Source organism: Protopterus annectens, chromosome 6.part0 (assembly GCF_019279795.1).
Source record: "Protopterus annectens isolate FY-2018-M chromosome 6.part0, PAN1.0, whole genome shotgun sequence".
In the NCBI taxonomy this organism is placed as follows: domain Eukaryota; kingdom Metazoa; phylum Chordata; order Ceratodontiformes; family Protopteridae; genus Protopterus; species Protopterus annectens.
The window spans coordinates 391695221-391708270 of NC_056737.1; the positions used below are offsets into that span (position 1 = coordinate 391695221).

Here is a 13050-nt window from a genome sequence, read left to right on the forward strand (position 1 = left end):
AGGGCAGCCCAGTGCATTACTGATTACAAACCTCCATCAACACAATGTGCAGATAATATGGACTTTCTAGACAAATTTAACCACCTTCTTCAGCAGATTTGAGGACACAAACACCACCTCACCAAAGAAACTACCCATGGACGGAGATGCCACACCTCTATGTTTCAGCCTGGAAGCAGTCCAAAAGATCCTAAGAAAAGTCCACCCAGGTAAGGCAGCAGGTCCTGATATGATTCCAGGTCGTCTGCTCAAGGACTGTGCAGATCAACTCACATGTCTTCACTGATATCTTCAACACATTTCTAAGACAGACTAGTGTGCCACGATGCTTCAAGTGTGCCATCATCATTCCTCTGCCAAAGAAGTCATACCCAGTCCTCATTAAATGACTACCGACCCATTGCACTCACACCGGTGGTGATGAAATGTTTTTAAAGGATAGTCAAAGAGCATATATCACCTTGTCTGCCTGCATCTTCTGATCATTTACAATTTGCTTACAGACCAAATCGCTCCACTGCGGATGCTATATCCCTGGCACTATTTCACACCTTGAACCATCTTGAAGTCAAAAATTGCTATGTACACATGCTGTTCATAGACTTCAGCTCAGCCTTCAACACTAATACCACAGAAGCTCGTCTAAACTAAGTCAACTAAGCATAGAAAATACACTCTGCAAATGGATCCTCGACTTTCTGATAGACAGGCCCCAAAACGTTTGAGTTGTCAAGAACCACTTGTGATGCAACACCTTGAACACAGGGGTGCCACAAGGCTGCGAACTACATCCAATTCTCTTCACAATACTGTCCCATGACTGTTCTTCAAAACAGACAAATCACATCAGCAAGTTTGCCAACAATGCCACCATGATTGCCCTCATCAGCAGTGACAAGGAGGCATACAGAGAGGAAGCGAATCAACTCACCAGATGGTGCACCAACAACAACCATGCACTAAATGTTGGCACAACAAAGAAATCATTGTTGACTTCAGGAGGAAGCAAGGGTCCCACGCACCCACCACCATCAGTGGAAAGGGTAAAAAGCACCATATTTCTAGGGGTGCACATCGCAGATGACCTAAGCTGGGCAACAAACACCTCCAGCCTTGTAAAGAGAGCCCAACGTCTCCATTTCCTCCAGAGACTACACAGAAAACCTCCCTTCCCCCATCCTCATAACCTTCCACAGGGCCACGATCAAAAGCATACCATCATCATCATCACAGTCTGGTATGGAAACTGCTCATATGCAGATCACAAAGCATTAGAGAAAGTCATTAAGCAGGCCATGAAAAATCACAGGATCAACCCTCCAGTTCTTACAGGACCTTTACTCTTGCAGATGGTATGACACAGTTGTGGAACTGACAAGGGACAAGTACCATCCCACACATAGACTGCTCCGCCTCTTGTCTTCTGGAAACAATACAGAAGCACCAAGTGTAGAACATAAAGATTCAGGAATAGTTTCTTTCCACAAGTGATCAGACTGTTGAACAATTTACCTTAACAATGTCAACACTCCCTCAGTTTGTGAGAACACCAACTCCAATATGATTGTCTTTACTGTCGTACAATTAAACTATTCTGTTTATCTGAGTTATGCAATCTGAACTAAATTACTTGAACAAGTACAGGAACTGCGAATTATGCTATACTGCTATCCAATTTTACAAATGGTGGATAAATTATCTGTGTATTTATACCTGTACTGTCTAGAATTTCTTCCACTATATGCTTCCTTCACCCTCTTGTGAAAACTGTTTTTCAATGCGCATGAGCACGAAGCAATGAAATTTCATCCAGTGATGCATTGCATTTGTTGATCCAAAGGACTATAAAGTTTACTTTGACACACACACACAAAATATAGACAGTCTAAAACAAAATACTCAGATTTTGCCCTACTGACAGGCACAAACAGCCACCACTGTACTCTAAATGAAAAGCCTCACTGGCTTCCAATTGCAAGCTTAGCCATGTACCTACTAAAAACTCCTATTCAAAAAAAATGTAGTGGTGGCTTAATGCCCACCACTACAAATATTATTCCAGATCAAAGACAAGAAAAAAACATCAGATCCAGCTTTATATAGGCCCATTTCAATGTTAAACCATGACTATAAAGTTTTTATGTATATAATGGGTAAAGGAAGTGCAAAGGTGTTGCCAAAATTGCTAGATATGCTTCAACGTGGAGGGATGCAAATATCTGACAACATTAACAGAACAATGATGATCCAGAGGGAAGCGAATGGAAGAAAACACCTTGCTGTTGGCGAATCATGATGCAGAGAAAGCATCCCACAGAGTAAGCTTGGATTTTATGACTAGGGCAATGGAAACATTTGCATTTCCTGATCCAATAATAAGGTTAATTATGATAATACAAGAGGAATTGGGAGACAAAAATCAAAGTAGGAAGGTTCCTCTCTGATAACTGTCATCGAAACAGAAGACTCAGACAGGGGTATCCTCTTTCCACTTTATTTGCATTACATTTAGAACAAATGGAAAAAAATTACACACACACCATTTTATTTTATATATATATATATATATATATATATATATATATATATATATATATATGGTTCCCGTTTAGAAACCCGAAGTGCAACATGCTCAAAACGCAAAATCCCGAGACCATAAACACGAAACTCCATAACCTCGAAAGACGAGAAGCGCGAAAGTAAGCAATCTCACTAGTTAACGGATGTATATGTCAATAACGCATGTCAGCACATCCCGCCAGCATGCAGGATATTGAACAACAGTATACTGCTCTGGTTGTGGATATACATGCATAATGGTTGTTCTGATGCAGATGTTTTGCTTACTCACCATGTAGGACATAGGGGATGCTTCTGCTTTGTTTCATGAATTGTTTGTGTGCTTTCGAGATTATTCGGTATTTGTGTATGGCGTACGTGTTCGTTGGTTTTATTCGATATTTTGCGTACTCGGGATTGTTGTCTTTCGAGATTTCGGTGTCGGATTTTATGCTTTGAGCATGTTGCACTTCGGTTTCTAAACGGAACCATATATATATATATATATATATATATATATATATATATATATATATATATATATATTTTTTTTTAATATATATATATATATATATATATATATATATATATATATATATATATAAAATAAAGGACTCAAATTCAATGATACAATTGATATGGTATTCAAGAAAAGCTGGATTTATTTGCAGATGATATTATTTTGTACCAGATACGACCAGAAAAGAACATCCGAGTGTTGTGGAACATTCTGAGACAGTTCCAGGTTTTTCAGGATACAAAATTAATAAAGATAAAGCAAAAGTTATAGCTGTAAACTATGTACCTACACATGAATTGATTCCACACTACCCATATTTACGGGGACATAATAAAATGAAGTACTTAGGAGTATGGGTTAAAAAGAAGGTAATCTCCAAGTGTAGTACATCGCAGGTAGTTCTGTGCAGCTTTGGGCGTGGCCTAACTGATTGGCAGGGGAAAAACGACTTTGAGTGGCAGGCATGCTAATTTTCCAGAGTCTTGACACTGTGTCTAGTCAGTAAATCAATACACAAACGCTCCCAAAACAACAGTTATTTATACTGCGTATAGTACACACAGTCCAAAAGAATACAATGTTCCTAAAACACAAGTAATAACTGGCAGTAAGTAAATCACTACACAAAGTCCAAAAGAACACAAGTAATAACTGGCATTCATCGCTAAAATAATAATGCAGATCACCACATTCTGCATACTCTGCAATCACAAACACGCATCAACATAAGAAACCGGCATTACTAACGCTCCCAAAACAACAGTTATACTGCCATTATAGTACACAAAGTCCAAAATAATATAAAGTTCCCAAAACACAAGTAATAACTGCCATTAATCGCTAAAATAATAATGCAGATTTCCACATTCTACATACTGTGCAATCACAACCAAAGTCCAAAACCTACTAGGCATCAGCATATGAAGCCAGCAGTAAGCGCATAAAAATAACGTGGTAATATGAGTACTCAAGACCGCATCTTTGCGAGTATTAAAGTACGTGAAAATGTATGTTTTAGTTGTGTGAATAAACTTGTTTTTCTGACTTGATTCAACTAAACAACTATTGAATATTCATACCGATGCTGCCTTGCCATGGCAGAGGCGATGTGAATATTCATGCAGGTGTGGGCCCTGTGCGGCTGGAGGCGTGTTTGGGGCGGGATTTGCTACTGTGCATCCTGCGAGGTACTACACTTGGTGATTACCAAAAAAGATGCTGAAAACACTTGCACTCTTACCTATGGATAGCAAGATACAAACAGTAAAAATGTTTTTAGTCCCTTTTGTTTTATACACAGGTCAGGCAGAATTTTTTTAACCAAAGATGTAGTCATGGATAGTAACTAATAAAATTTGAAGGATTTTATCTGGGAGGGGGAGAGAGAATAAGGGGGAGAGAGAATAAGGAGGTTTAGGATTACCTGATTTGAAGGGATACTTTATGGCAACATAGTTAAGGTTCTTACAGACAACACAAGCAAAAACCACAATTCAAATAGGAAAGGGATGATAATGATCAAGCACAGTGGGGGTATTCAAGAAATAAGGAAAGAGTGGGATTTTGGATGCAAAACATTAAGTAGAATGACAACAGTCCTACAGAATATTATATTAAAAAACTAGCAGAATGTATGCTAATAACTAAACCAACACAGGAATGGAGAAAGGAGATTCTGCTAATAGGGATGACTGTAATTACAGGTACAGAGAACAGACAAAAGGAGGCTGGACTTTCTGAAGGAAGCTGGCAAAAAAAAAAAAAAAAAGGCAAAGTACTGAGAACAAATAATTAGAGATGGAAAGGTAACAGAATGGGAAGAGGCCAAGACATCTAGACTGCAGGCTACATATTGCCTTCCCTTTCGGGAACTCAAAAGAGAGTGTAGGCAGAGAGAAAGGGACAGGAGAATCCCAAGTGAAAGGCCTGCACTGGCTGTATTCTCTGTTGAATCTAGAATAGAAGCTGCTGTTAAAGGGATAATTAGTAGGGCATATAAAAATATTGTATGATAACTATATGAATCAATTAAAGAAAGTTGGAAGAGAGAGATTACATAAGCAATTCACAAAGAAACAAAGGGAGGACATATGTATACCTCCCGAATATGAAAAAGTCTAGAAGATTTGGGATTTTTCCCTGGTAGTTGTTTGCATATAACAACATTTTATACCACAAATAAGTTTTCCTCATGTAGATGACAAATGTTGGATGTGTAATGGGGAAGAAAGGTACCTGGGAGCATATGTCCTTGGAATGTAGTTAGTTGGCAGCCTTTAAAAAAATTCCATACATAGTACTCCATCAGGAATACTGGGCAAAGAAATGAGTGCAACTACCAAAATTACTTTTTTTTTTTTTGAGCTGGGATGTAGCATCTGAATTGCAATGCCTTGTTAAGATTAATTCTGGTGGCTGCCAAAAAAACAAATACTCATCATCTTCTTTAGGCTGTTCCCGTTAGGGGTCGCCACAGCAGATCATCCGTTTCCATTTCTTCCTGTCCTCTGAATCTTGCTCTGTCACACCAACCACCTGCATGTCCTCTCTCACCACATCCATAAACCTTATCTTAAGCCTTCCTCTTTTCCTGTTACCTGGTAGCTTCATCCTTCGCATCTTTTTCCCTATATACTCAGCATCCCTCCTCAGCACATGTCCAAACCAACGTAATCTTGCCTCTCTGGCTTTGTCTCCAAACCTTCCAACCTGGGCGGACCCTCTAATATACTTATTCCTAATCCTGTCCACCCTCGTCACACCCAGTGCAAATCTTAACATCTTTAACTCTGCCGCATCCAGCTCTAACTCCTGCCTTTTTGTCAATGCCACTGTATCCAACCCATATAACATAGCTGGTCTCACTACCCTCTTGTAGACCTTCCCTTTCACTCTTACTGGTACTCGTCTGTCACAAATCACTCCTGACACTTCTCCACCCTGACTGTACTCTCTTCTTCAACTCTCCCACACTCACCATTACTCTGAACTATTGATCCCAAGTATTTAAACTCATCCACCTTTGCCACCTCTACTCCTTGCATCCTCATGGAAATCAAAGCCTAAACCAGCCATACTTGAAGTAGTGAATACTGTAATTTAAACAAACAGGAAGTGGAATCTTTAAAGGGTAGGGAGTATGTTACATAGGAAAAAAATGTTAAGTATGTTAACAATACATGCAGAAAAATGTTTTGGAGGAGGAATTAAGTTTAAGAGAAAGCAGGAACTGAACAACGTATGGAATATTAGTTTGATTATAATGTAAAGAACAACATATGTGATGTATAATGTTTGTTAATGTAAATGTGTTTATAAGATTACTTTAATATAAATATAAGTTAGACTCCATCACAAGTGATAATTCAAAAGGTGTTTAAAAAAAATCTACTCAGACAGGTACAATCACTTTGAAAAAATACTAAAACTAGCCATACTAGAAAAAGCCTTATTTAGCAGAAGTCCAGCTACAGGAAGTCATCTACTGTAAGATATTAAAAAAGAAAAAGCACCATTTAAATTATGAATCTAAGTACAATCATTTTCGTGACACTTGCCAATTGTGGCAGCCTATAACTGCAATGAATATACATTCTGAATGGATCACACATTCTCTACCTTCCATGCCAAACTATGCTATTGTTACCATTGTTTTGTGTTTCAGTCTGTGCAACTATACATCACTTAAGCCTGTGTTACTGCCAAACTTAATTACCAATTACTTTAAACTGACTACACTGTACAATTAGTTCCAGAATTGTGGCTGAAAAGTGTCACTAGACCAGCCCACTTGACATGTTACTTATTTAAAAATAAATAAAATTATATACATTGGAGTTTCAGACTTCATATCTTTCAGAAAATCTTTGTTAATGCAAAATCTAGTCTTCTGGCTAGATAATACGTAGTTTAACACGAAGAAAAGAGAGAGTCAAGAAATACACCCCAACACAAAGTTTAAGTAGATTAAGTCCAATGATATGTCATCTATTTAGCTGAACTTTTGAATATAATAAAGATAAAACCAGCTATGATGCCTTATACATCTTTATACATGGCATATAACAACTGCATATAAGATTTGAGGATCTGCTGTTATCAAACATTTTCACACACACCATGGCAATAATTTGTGTACTCTTGCCTATTTATCCAAAGACTAAAGCACAATCTCTGCATAAAAATGAGGCATGTTGCAAAATTTCCTAGTGTTCTATTTTTCTTCTATTTGGGTGTTCTTCCTCAAGCCGGCAGCGATTCCCTTATGCGAATGTCAGGCTTACTTATAAGCAACTGCTTGCAAGGGCAAACAAACCATACATAACCTCATCAAGACGTAACTTTTCACAAATATAATCCATAGCCTGAACCTCTACTCTAATTTCTAGAATCAGAGACTTACGGTTATGAAACTACTCACTTACAAGTTATTAAACAGGATCTATTTTACTGTTACTATTAATAAACAACAGTACGCTTGTTATACAAAAATTAAGTCTGCAACTGCATTAACAATTATTACTGACCCTTATAAATTACAGCAGTAATGGAGGAGTCTAGCATGCAGAACTATTTTGGAGGCTAACTCGAGGACAACTAAGTTATACAAGTACTTAGCGCATGAATGTAATAGCTTGCTTAGTATTTGTTTATTACATATTCAACTGCTAACCAACTGAAGTTGTCTAACTTTGTAAAAATTACAATCATGCATCGTCTCTTCAACTACCCGCTCTTTCTGTAGCGGTACATTTACAGGACGGAGCACATTTCACAACAATAACAACAAGCCAGTGTGAGCGAATACATTAATTACTAGGAAGAGCACCGTTAAGTTTAAACAAAATACATCAAAACATCTACTTCTGAAAGACTTAGTTCATTTCCCTCAGTCAGGCACTGACTGGACTTCATATTGTCAACAAGATACATATTGCCAGACCTAACCTAAACAAGCACAACACCCTGCATGGCTTAAAATAAAAGTTGCACTATACGCGATTTTGGAAAGAGTTGAACAGTATGCTTTGCTCTCAACAATAAAGCATCCATAGACGCCTGAATGTCACACTTGTGTCTTCTTGAAGTACCAACAAGCAAACAATCTACAACTATGAAGTAGCATCTCTTTATACTATTCCAGAGATCATCATAGCACCTAGACATCTTAAAACAGAAGCTTTAAACGTACTAAAAGTTAATACATAGCAATAACACGGAATGTCACTGAGTCAGCATAACATCTCCTAAATACTCGACTTACCTATAACGATCCGAAGGTGCTTCAAACGAGTCAATACATCTTTCTTAGGGTCCAGCAGTTTCTGAGTCGATTTTTTGACGTCTCCATGAGGTTTTTTAGAAAACATTCCGCTATGCAGGTCTTTCTCCTCAAATGCGAAAACAAACCTGTTTTAGTCAATTGGTATTTATGTACAGTGAGAACATATTGTGACACTACATTATACTTCAGTTAAGAAAGCAACGAATACAGTTCCAAAGTGGACATCAAACACACCCCAACCTGAGATTTTACCGCAAGAACTAATCAAACTGTGCAAACATGGCCGCTTACAAGGAGACAAACAAACCAATCGAGGGCAGAGCTATTCAGCAGACAAGGCGGTTACAGTTTAGTAAACCTGCCCATATTTAGAAGCGACTGTAGTGGCAAGGTTTTGTTAAGTTTACTATCAAAAGTATTTGGTCTTAAAAAAGCTGTACAGTAATATTGGTATACATATATCAAATTAATGTAAGTGCCTTAGGTATACAGGACTCAATGCTCAAGTTTCGTTTACAACCTAGTAAAAACAAGTATTGGCTAAGGTAGGAGGGGTACAGTAGAAGTAGTACTACATCATTTTGCAATTCCAGTTCAGTGACAGTTCTAAACACACTTCAAAAAGTTTTTCTGAAGTTTATGGGCTCTCCTGTGTGGTTTTAGTTCACGTATTTTCGTTTTTAGGATTAGTGTGTGTTTAATCTCTTCCTCATAAAATTTGTGGTTTTCAGGCAAATCGTTGATTGCTAAAGTCACTAAACAATGAAAGACGTTTGAATTTCAGTTTTCATATCTCTCAGAAAATGCATGCTAAAAGACTGTTAGCCTAGAAAGTTTCTAAGATTATAAAATAAGTAGTTAAAACCCACCTCTGATTTTGGACCTTTACCTCTCAACTGTCCAGATTTTTGCCTCATATTTTTTGGTCAGTTCCTCAAAAATGTTGTAGTTTTCTGACAAATCACATGGATGATCTCAGGATTGAAGTCACTAATGACATACATTTAACACTTCATATCTTTCAGAAAATGCATGCTAACAGATCCTGTTATTCTAGCAACTATCTTAAGTTTGTAGGAGCAACATTTAAAATGTGTCCCTATTTTTGGGCCTCCCCCATTATGTCCCGATTTCTTGTGCTAAGAGGTATGCGTGTGTGTAAATGTGATGAGTTACGGTGTATTCAAAAAAATCATTCATTAAAGTTACTTCCTGTTTTACTTCAGAATATGTTAGTCATGTCCTCCTATCCTGTCAGTCCTAAATCAGTAGAACCAGTACTTAAACAGTGACCATAATTATTTCTGGTTTTGGCTTTCTGTCTGATTTCAGAGTTAAGAGGTTGCAAGCTTCTAAATAAAGTGGTGCATAGTGCTAATACAATTATAATTTCTTTGTTATGTTGAATTTTTGATAATTTAATTTTTTTTAAAAAATTAAAAACTGGTGCATAGTGCTTTAGTTAATGAAGAGCAAACCTTCTTCTCTAGTCAGAGAACTGGAATTCACCCTTTAACTAGATTTTGGAGTATATTCATTTATCCTGAAAGATGCATATGAATGATTTGTGGAAGTGGCTGTTATGATGCGACTAGGAATGGCGAAGAGTAGAAACTAAACTGATTGATTGTTTATTTGAATTGAGTTCCATAGTTTGAGTATGCAGTAGAATGACTATGTGAAGCCTTCTAATAAACAGGTAGCAATGCGAAGATTGAAGGGGCATCTTTTAGTTTACTACTTGACGTCCTAAGAACCCAAACAGGCTACCGTCTACTCAGGTAAAAGTTAATAGAGTATGTTAACAATGGGGACAGTTGTTCTTGTTTGCATTACCTAGATTGGTATCATCCACTTTTCATCTAACACTTCTATTCCTATATGAATGTCATATGTATGACAATGTGCAATGACATGATATGGCTATAACACTGTACAGAAATTTGCAGTTAAGCTGTTGTGAGCAAAATGCACTTGTAAATAATTGTAGCGTTAACACTTTTATACATTAGCAAAGTATTATGTTTTCAAAATGTGTATTGTATTTGTCATAATCTGTGTATATTCACATTGTAATTTTCAAGTAATGTACATTTTTGTATACATATTGGTTTGGTTCATGGTTTGAAAAGGGTCCTTGGATCAGCTCACTCACCCAATTAAATTTAATACATAATAAATAGATAAGGGCTTGGCATGTGACGATCAAATGTGTTATGTGGAAGTTTTATTTCTAAGCATGGAATTTACTGGGAATAGTGGTTATGGATTTTGTGAATCAATGAGGAGAAAGAAAATCTGCCTCTTACTGTCACTGGTAAAACTTTTGCTTTGGTGAGAGAACTGAAGCTTGAAGCAGACTGAGTTATTCATAAAGCTATAAACTTTGTGTAGTACAGACTGTAGCCTGCTGCAGATAATAGAGGAACCTGCAGTCAGGAGTGGGATAATTAGTAGGGCATGTAAAATATTGCATGATAACTATAAGAATCAACAGAGGAGGTTTAAAAAAGATTGTGAAGAGAGACTGGAAATGCAGTTTTTCAGAGGACAATAGAAGAGCATATGTATGGCTCCCAAGTAAGTAACAAAGCCCAGCAGGTTTAAGATCTTTGCTTGGAAGTGCTTGCCCATGTAACACCAGGCAGCTAGCTAGCAGGTTATTTGATAGTTGCATAAGTAAGATTTGAGAAAAAAGTTATGTATTTTTATACCCTAAGCAGACTTCAGAATGTTTTTTTTTTTGGAGACAGATAGCAAATGTTGGAGGTGTGATAGGGAAGAAAGAGGTAACCAGATACACTGAGAGTGCAGTGAGTTGGCAGATTTAAAAAATTCCCCTAGAGTACTCTGGCAAAAATATTGGGTGAGCAAATGGCTATAACTAAGGAATGATTCTGCTGAGGCGGGACACAGAATTTGAATTGCCTAGACATAGTAAGGCCTTTTTATGTTTAATTCTATTTACTGCCAAAAAGACGATTACTAGAAAATGGAAATTAAAGTCTAAACCAACTGAATTAAAGTATTAAATATTTCAAAAGAGATAAAAGAAGTAGAAGATAGATGTTTAGAAAAGAGAAGCAACAAATTACTTAGAAATAAATGGAAAGTGTGAAAACAATATATGCAAAATAATGTTTGGGAAGAGAAAGAGTGAAGTTTAAGGGAAGGCAGGAATTCGGCAGTTTTTCTAATGCTGGACAGATGATAATTACAAAGAAAGAAAAGCTATGTACTGTAGACTGTATATAAATGGAAAAATGTTAATAGGGTTTGTTTTTTTTTCTGTTAATGTATGTTTACATATATTTTAAGTGATAATTTGATAAAGGCGTTTAAAAATAGTGGGAGGACCAATTGGAGACTTTATCAGATGCAGACCTTTTGCAGTGGTGTGTCTTGCCTTGAGTGTTTACAGGTGATAGCGTGTATGGCTGATAGCTAGGGGAATCTTTTGTAGTTACATAAGTAAGATGTGAGAAAAACGTATTGATAGAAAAGGGTATGTTATAAATTGGTATGAAAATCTAGATAAAGTGCCACACTGACTGTAAACTACCTTATGATGAAATAACAGATCATTTGTGGAGGCTTAAGATAGGCATTTAGCTGTACCAAACAACATGGCTACAGTTTTCTTGACACTTAATGTTAAATCTAGGAAACCAAAGCAAGAGTAAAGTGCATTTTTCCTACAAAGTACTTTATTAGAAATATTGGGTAAGCAAATGGGTGTAACTAAGGACGTTTTTTTGAGCTGGGATACAGGATTTGAATTGCTTAGACATAGTAAGGCTTTGTTAAATTTAATTCTGGTGGCTGCCAAAAAACAATTACTAGAAAATTGATATCAAATTCTAAACCAAGTGTATTTGAAGTAGTGAATATTTTAACAGCGGTAAAAGAACTGAAAGTGGATTCTTTAGAAAAGGGTAGGAGCAAATTACATAGAAAAATTGGAATTTGTGGGAACAATACATGCAGAATAATGTTTTGGAGGAGGAATGAAATTTAAGGGAAGTCAGGAATTGAGAAATTTATGTAATGTTGGATTGATGATAACTGTATAAAAGAATGTATATGATGTATAATTTTTGTAACTGTGAACATGTTAACATGGTTTACTTTATTTTATATAAATGTATGTTTAACTATTTGTTAAGTGATAATTCATTTAAAGATTATAGTAATAAATGTTTACTCATTCTGGAGAAGAATATGTGGGAATATGTTATTTAACACTGTATTCTGAAGGGAATTTTTAAAGTTTGCCAACTCAATACCCTTCCAAAACATATGTTTCCAGTTACCTCTTTTCCACCTATCATACCTCCAATATTTGCCAATTACCTGAGGAAAAATTCTTTGGCATCTGCTTAGATGACGGAGACAGGCAGGAGGAGGCCTACAGGAACGGGATTAATCAACTACTGGTCTGGTATAACAGCGACAATCTAGCACTGAATGTCAGCAAGACTAAGGAGTAGATTGTTGATTTCAGAAGATCTCAAGTACCACACAAACCTCTATTGATGAAGGGGATGACAGTGGAAAGGGTCAAGAGTAAAAAATTCGTGGGTGTTCATACCACGGAGAACTTATCCTGGTCAGTCCATGTATTCAACACAGTCAAAAAAGTTCAGCAATGCTTACACTTTCTAAAGAAACTTAGGAAGGCAAAATT

The 13050-nt window shown here is 36.7% G+C and overlaps 1 protein-coding gene across 7 annotated transcripts in view; it reads right to left on the reverse strand.

The window, feature by feature from the left end:
* RALGAPA1 (Ral GTPase activating protein catalytic subunit alpha 1) overlaps nt 1-8664 on the reverse strand; it is a 5382632-nt gene extending 5373968 nt beyond the window's left edge. For 4 of the 7 annotated variants that reach the window (XM_044074135.1, XM_044074131.1, XM_044074130.1 and 1 more), the window contains exon 1: nt 8343-8663. In XM_044074135.1, coding sequence (XP_043930070.1) covers nt 8343-8448 — 106 coding nt within the window. In that variant the 5' untranslated portion in view covers nt 8449-8663. Of the gene's footprint in view, nt 1-8342 lie in introns of all 7 variants that reach the window. The other 3 variants (XM_044074129.1, XM_044074128.1, XM_044074134.1) reach the window with 2 other exon arrangements.
* Nucleotides 8665-13050: the final 4386 nt, after the last annotated feature.